We start from the raw sequence: 7,374 nt of genomic DNA, 5'->3' as shown, positions 1-7,374 counted from the left end.
GTGGAATAAATGTGTATCGGGGGTAAATGTAACCTTTTTTAATATAATTTGGTAGAAAACATATAGAACCTTTCTCCCTTTCCCTCCGGCTCTGCTTGTGTATTATTCTGACGTGTTGGGTAACTGGAAGCTTTGTGATTGTGTAATATTTACATGAGAAATAAGCAAAAAACAGGAATATGTGAACTTCCTCCGAAGTTTAGTTTTTCTTGTTAATTCCCCCCCCCCCTACAAAAATCAATATTCTGTATAAATTAGGTTAATAATTAATATTACAAGTATTTCTGGTAAGAGGATGTCTAAAGGAAGGTAAAAAAATCTCCGCTATATATTTAGGACACAAATTCAGAAGGAGACACCATTCACCTTTAGCTGTCGGAGCTGATCCAAAGTTCAACTTCAGAAGATGTTCTCTGCCGTCCTAATATCATTACTGATCCAGGCAACAATTACCACAGGACAATGGATTTCAGTTGGCAACGGTGGTCCTTGGGGTGACTGGGGATCTCGGCAGTGGTGTCCACCTAGGACTGTAGCGAGAGGATTCAGCTTAAGGGTAAAGTATTATAACAGAAATCTGATGAGAGGAGTGGATAGTGGTGGTGGGGAGAAGCCTCAGTGGGGATCCCTCTATCACCTATAACTTGGTAACGTCTCAGCTTCTCTAGAACACAGATTCTGAACAAATTGGGGTCTATGTTGCAAAGTGTAAATCAACAAAGGTTTGACCATCAGAATGTCCTTGATTTTAGGTGGAACGTCCACTTGGATCTGACGGAGATGATACTGCCCTGAATGCAATCAGACTATACTGTGCTTCTCCATCAAGCAGAGATACACAGGAAACAATCACATCTTCCGAGAGCAGGTAAGTCCAGACACTTATGTATTTTATGATTTATTTGTCTTGGGTTTAGGATACTTGTGACCACCTCTGTGTTCCTGAAGAACGTTTCCATATGAGGCGGGTCCTGATAGGGTCCTACTAGGATAACTGTCTTATATTATATTATATTATTATAGCAACTGGGTATCACTCTGGTCCCAGGAGTTGGCTTACATCATAGTCCACGGTGGTCCAGTGATTCCAGTACCCTTCGTGCCTGACACCCAGGCAATTCTATGGACTCATTCACAAAGACGTCCATGGGACTGTTGTTTGCATCCTAAAAAATTGCAGTTATCATCAGCAGATAACCTGAGAAATAGTAAAATGTCATCTTCTATAACTCATAATGAGCAAGTGCAATACTGCAGAAGGAGCCAAAGTGTTTCCAACCTTCTCCTTCTGCTCACCTACCTTAGATGTTCTGTGACAGCCGCTGTTAGTCAATTCTCTTGTTTAAAAAATGTCTTGTATGACAAATAACCTTATCTTTGGTCTGTCTTTGCAGTTGGGGTGACTGGACTCCTGTTTCTTGGTGTCCCAGTGGACATCTCATGAGCTTCGCATTGCAAGTGGAGCCAAAACAGGGCGATGGAGACGACACAGCAGCCAACAACATCATGATGCAGTGTTCAGACTACACTGTTCTTACAGGAAAAGGGGGCTACTGGGGAACTTTTGGCGGCTGGAGTGGGACTTGCCCTTCTGGGATCTGCGGTATCCAAACCAGAGTGGAAGGAAAACAGGGGCGCGGAGATGACACCGCTCTCAATGATGTCAAGTTTGGATGTTGTTGAACTATAAAAGAACTCAATAAAGTTTAAACTTAAAGTGAAACTTTGTGTCTTCTGAGATGTCCTCATGGTAGTAAATAATCCAATTTCTATTTGTTATGAACTTGTGTTAAGACCCGACCATATGCTTCATTATAATTGGTAAGATCCAGACTCCTCTGTCTCCTCTGACTCAAGATATTGTGGGAGGAGATCAGCAGGAGACCCTCTTGTCTCACAATAAATGAAACCGCAATGAAAGGAGGTTGCTATGGACTATGGACCATGTCTCATATATATTATGTTATATTATATTATGTATGTTATGTGCAAATTTTCATTTGAAAATATATCTACAAACATTAGTTGTAAAATAATTAATGTTTATCAATATGACGTATTTGCCACAATTTGCCTTAAGGTGCATTATGACAGTGTTTGCCAACCGATGGGTGGGTGAGTATTGAATCAGGTGCTCCACAGCCCGGTCTTGGGCCCCCAGCAAGCTCAGTGTAAAAAAATATCCAATACTCACCTTCCTCGTTCCCCTTTGAGGTACACATAGTCTCAGTCCCGCCGGTACAGCAGCTACTATTGACGGAGTTGGGTGCTCAGGAGCGGCTAGAGCGCAGGTATCACACACAGTGCAGTCTGCAGGGTAAGTCACCAGCCTGGGCTACACTGCACACATGTCATGTATGGAAGCATCCCATGCAGCCATGTGCCGTCTGAAGTACCCTTTGTGTGCCAGAGAGCTGCGTGCACTTCATGTAAGATGTTTCTATTTTTATGGGCACATTTTACAGAATTTTCACCTATTTAGCACAATTACAGTCCTCATCTGCACATATTGGGGGTCATGAACTTACCCGTTCATGTTGCAATCCTGCAGCGCGTTCTCCAACGAGGATTTGGGTCTTCCGGCAATTCACTAAGGTTGTGCACCAGATGTCTACCAAGTGTCGCTGCCGCGCTGAGGTCCGCAGGAGTTCACCATCCAATCCCTGGTGCATGTGAGTGATTGATTTTGCAACACAATTCGTTTTTTAAATTCCACGGTTTTTCCGATTTTCTTTGCCGAGAAAGTTGGCGCCCATGCGCCACAATCTGATCGCGCGCGCCAAAATCCCGGGGCTTTTCAGTGCAAATTGGAAAAATACGGAAAACCCAACGAAAATGCACGAATCGGACCCTTAGTAAATGAACCCCAATATGTACACACCAGCTCTCTGGAGACGACTGCATTCTGTCACCCAGGTGAGTCTTTAAGGTGTCACCCTCCACACTATATCATGGTGCCACTTTCTGACCTCCTGCTGCTGCTGCTGGCACCTCGACACTCTGTCATTCTTCCACTCTGCGGCCTACTCATGCTGCTGCCAACTGAACGCTGTCTCCCTGGAACACCCTGTGATTTCTATAATGCTGGGAGAAAAGCATCAGGATTGATAGCCAAAAGCAGGAGTGGATACAGAACACAGAGGACATGCAACTCTCCCATTTACAGGTCATCTCTGTTTGGGATCCCAATGTTATCTGTCAATGCTATTGGGGGTGTTTACTATTTAAATTCCACTGGTAAGCCACCATCTTAGGTTGTATCATCACCATCACTCCCCAATATACAGTATGAGTTATCAGACCCCTTTAGGATTCAAGTACCTACAATTTCGCAGAATTTTTCAAAAAAATAAGATTCGGTCCGAATCGAATGATGACAAATCATGCTAAAAAACAGGTATTTCCTGGCTGCAGAGAGCCTGTAGGATGTTGTAGAACGTTGTGCCATGCTCAAATATGCATAGGGAGCGTGGTTTGGTCTTCAAACAATGCTGTGTTTTAGTATGACACGCACATGACAGCCTCGGCTCTTAGAATCGCTTCACTCTTCACTTCCATGTGCACTTACAGAGGCCAACTTCCCCAAATAAGTGAAGCGAGAACGCAGCCTGACAAGGTAACGTCTGTACCAGCTCCAAAGGACTGAGCTGAGGGCCAAGATCCCACTATAACATCACAGAGTGCCCTCTTTTTACACTGACATCAGATGATTCCATAGATTACGACAGAACCTGTTCTGTTAAACGTGGATACATGTAGAAACTCCCCAAAACAGTGGAGAGGATGTCGGTAGTAATTCTGCATTGACGTCACTGATCATTTTGCCCTTCATTTCGTCTATCAGTGTCCGCTTTCAATCGGTCAATAATCCAACATCAGTCTTGCTAAAGCCAAAAACAAACAGGAGTGGATCCAAAACAGAGATGACCAGTAAATGGGTCATGGTGATGATGAATCCCCTGCTGCACCCGGCTCCCAAGTGCAATCGGCTACATCATCGTCAATTTGCATTTCCCGGTCACTGCTACCCTCCTCACCGGTGTCAGTATGCACAGCCTGTCTACTGCAGGAAGCAGCAGAAGTCTGCCCCACCTCTTCACTGCCAAGCAGCTGCTGAATGTCCTCAAACACTTCGTCCTCACCGAATAGTGGCGCTGAGCGCAGACCACCTAGTGGCTCTCTGGCTCAGGTAAAGGAACAGGACAGAGGCTGAGGACAGGTGAGGGCTGCTGACCTGCTCCTGGACCATGCCAACTAATTGTTGTATCTTACAAACCCACAAACTGGAATAGACTAGCCGCTGCCCGCGCTGCTCGGATCATTCTCTGCCTGGATGCCGTTAGGGAGAGAGCTGCTGCTGGTCAGGGAAAGCGTTAGGGTGTTCTAGTAGATTACTGTTAGGCAGGAGTAATTCTACAAGAACCCAACAGCCCTTGTTAGGGCTACATTAGCGTTTTTCAAAAGTTAAAGTGACAGTCACAGCACAAAATCCTTCTGTGTGCTGTCAGTGTTGTTTAGAAACTAGCCATAGCAATCATCTTCTGAGGTTGCTGTCTGATTTCTGCACGTTTTGTTCTATAGAACCAAAAGAAAAAAAATTATTACAGTTGATATTTCTGTTTTGTATATAAAATAGACTTTAATTTGGAAAATGTTGAACCCGAGAGCTAAGGGTAGAGGGCGTGGGTGTGGACGTGGCCATTCAATTACTGCAGGTGGCCTGGGCGGGGTGAGACACCACCTGCTGATGAGGGAGCAGAGAAACGCCGCAGAGCTACACTCCCTAGGTTCATGTCTGAAGTTACTGGGACTCGTGATAGAGCACTGTTGAGGCCAGAACAGAGTGAACAAGTGATGTCGTGGGTTGGGTATAATGCTTCAAGCCATTTGTCCACCAGTCAGTCTTCCACGCAGTCCACCCATGTTACCCAAGTGAGCACTCCTCCTGCTCCTCCACCTCAAACTCCTTCCCTCCAGTCTGCCACCTCCCAGGAAAATTTGGAATTTGATGCAACATACTCTGAGGAACTGTTTTCTGGACCCTTCCCAGAGTCACAAACCACTTGTCAGGTTGCTGCTGAGATCTTTCCCGATGCCCAGGTTTTCCACCGGTCGCAGTCTGTGGGTGATGATGACATTGTTGATGTAGTAAAAGAAGTGTGTAAAGAGGTGTCGGACGATGAGGAGACACGATTGTCAGACAGTGGTGAAGTTGTTGTCAGGGCAAGTCTGAGGGGGGAGCAGACTGAGGGATCGGAGGATGATGGGGTGACAGACCCAAGCTGGGTTGATAGGCCGGGTGAAGACAGTGCTTCTGAGATGGAGGCAAATCCTATACCAGAACTGGTTGGAAGAGGCAGTGGTGGGGCCAGATGGAGAGGCAGGGCCAGAGCTGGTGCATCAGCGCCAAATGTTTCACGTAGTCAAGCTCCCGTGGGGAGGGCTAGATTTTCTGAAGTCTGGAGGTTCTTTAAAGAAACAGCATATGACCGACGGACTGTGGTGTGCCACTTGTGCCACACCTGGATCAGCAGGGGTTCCACCACTACTAGCTTAACCACCACCAGTATGCGCAGGCATATGAATGCTAAACACCCCACTCAATGGAACAAAGTCCGTTAACCTCCGGCAGGGGCCACCACTACTCCTTCCCCTGTGTCATTTTCTGCCTCTGCTAGTCAGCCCCCTGCCCAAGACCCCGGCACAAACACCTCCCGCTCGAAAACCACACCTTCTCCTCCACAATCCTCCACAGCGTCCAGCAATGTCTCCATGCGCAGCGTTCAGCTGTCTATACCCCAGATGCTGGAGCGCAAGAGGAAAAACTGTTCCACCCACAAGCCCTCAACGTCCACATCTCCAAATGACTGAGCCTGGAGATGGTGCCCTATAGGCTGGTAGAGACCGAGGCCTATTCGGTCCCCAGCCGCCACTACTTTTCCCGATGTGCAGTCCCAGCCCTGCACCAGCACGTGTCAAACAACATCATCCGTGCCCTGACCAATGCCTTTTCTGACAAGATCCACCTAACCACGGACAAGTGGACGAGTGCTGCCGGGCAGGGCCACTATTTCTCGCTGACGGCACATTGGGTTAACTTGGTAGAGGCTGGGACCGAGTCTGACCCTGGGCCTCTCATATACTGCCGATGCCGAGGATTGCAGGGCCTACCTCGGTCACAGTCTCTCAGGCCTACTATGCCTCCTCCTCCTCCCACCCCTACTCCGAATTACCATCTGTGGGCATGGCACCATCAGACAGTAGCTCTAGGCACAGCAGCAGTGCCGTCGCTAAGCGACAGCAGGTGGTGCTCAAACTGCGGAGCCTAGGAGATAAAAGGCACACCAAAAAGGTGCGCCGCATCTGTGCACATTTCAGAAAGTCGACCACAGATGCTGCCACTCTCAGGGCAGCGCAGCGCTGCCTCCAACTGCCCGCTCAACGACTGTTGTGTGACTTGCCCATGAGGTGGAATTCCACATTATTCATATTATCCAGAATTTACCAGCAGTGCAGAGCGATTGTAGACTGCCAGATATCAACTTCCACCAGAACTGGTAGTCAGGTCAGTCAACTTCCTCAAGTCTACAATGAGGAGTGGATGTGGATGTCTGATATCTGTCAGGTGCTGAGTAACTTTGAGGAGTCAACACAGATGGTCAGTGGCGATGCCGCCATCATCAGCCTCACCATCCCGCTGCTTGGCCTGTTGAAAAACTCTATGGTCAGCATGAAGTCGGAAGCTTTGCGCTCGTCACAAGAGACAGGGGAAGAAGATTCTCTTGTTGATAGCCAAAGCACCCTTAGGTCTGTTTCTCAGCGCGTATCGGAGGAGGTGGAGGAGGATGAGGAGGAAGAGACAGAAGGGGGGACCATTGCTCAGTCCTTAACTGTTCAGTGTGTATGAGCAGAAGAAGAGGAGTTGGAGGAGGACGAGGATGAAATGGAGAGTCGGGCCAGTGAGGAAATGAGTGTGAGAATGCATGAATACCAGCAGGCCCTGGTGCACAAGCTGAAACACTATTTCCCTTCTGACAGCGCTAGCGGCAGAGGGCGTACTTCTGCTGCACAAGTAGCGAGGGAGAGTAGGCGAGCAGGCAGCTTGTCCAGCACTGGCAAGGGTACGCTTTACAAGGCCTTTGCCAGTTTTATGTCACCCCAGCAAGACACTGTCACCTGTCCCCAGTCTCGGCAGAGTAGGGCTAATCTTTACAGAAAGATGGTGAGGGAGTACGTAGCTGACCATACCATCATCCTAAATGATCACACAGCTCCCTATAACTACTGGGTTTCAAAGCTGGACATGTGGCCCGAACTGGCGCTGTACGCCTTGGAGGTTCTTGCCTGCCCTGCCGCTAGCGTCTTGTCCGAGCG

General features: G+C 47.9%; 1 protein-coding gene across 1 annotated transcript; it reads left to right on the top strand.

Moving 5' to 3' along the window:
- The first annotated feature begins 300 nt into the window (after positions 1-300).
- On the top strand, positions 301-1,722 carry LOC140125808 (vitelline membrane outer layer protein 1 homolog). Its single transcript, XM_072144675.1, has 3 exons — positions 301-556; positions 753-868; positions 1,395-1,722. Exons 1-3 carry the CDS (start codon positions 407-409, stop codon positions 1,681-1,683), a joined length of 555 nt encoding a protein of 184 aa, XP_072000776.1. The 5' UTR covers positions 301-406; the 3' UTR covers positions 1,684-1,722.
- The last annotated feature ends 5,652 nt before the right edge of the window (positions 1,723-7,374 follow it).

Source organism: Engystomops pustulosus, chromosome 4 (assembly GCF_040894005.1).
Source record: "Engystomops pustulosus chromosome 4, aEngPut4.maternal, whole genome shotgun sequence".
Lineage (NCBI taxonomy): Eukaryota > Metazoa > Chordata > Amphibia > Anura > Leptodactylidae > Engystomops > Engystomops pustulosus.
Note: the sequence above shows the minus strand (reverse complement) of the source record. Positions and strands in the feature narration are given on the sequence as shown.

Bases quoted from the DNA above. Each gene is read 5' to 3' on its own strand.
- LOC140125808 (XM_072144675.1), top strand. From the start codon at position 407: ATGTTCTCTGCCGTCCTAATATCATTACTGATCCAGGCAACAATTACC. The intron at 557-752 runs GTAAAGTATTAT...CCTTGATTTTAG, and splicing joins CGAGAGGATTCAGCTTAAGG to GTGGAACGTCCACTTGGATC. The intron at 869-1,394 runs GTAAGTCCAGAC...CTGTCTTTGCAG, and splicing joins ATCACATCTTCCGAGAGCAG to TTGGGGTGACTGGACTCCTG.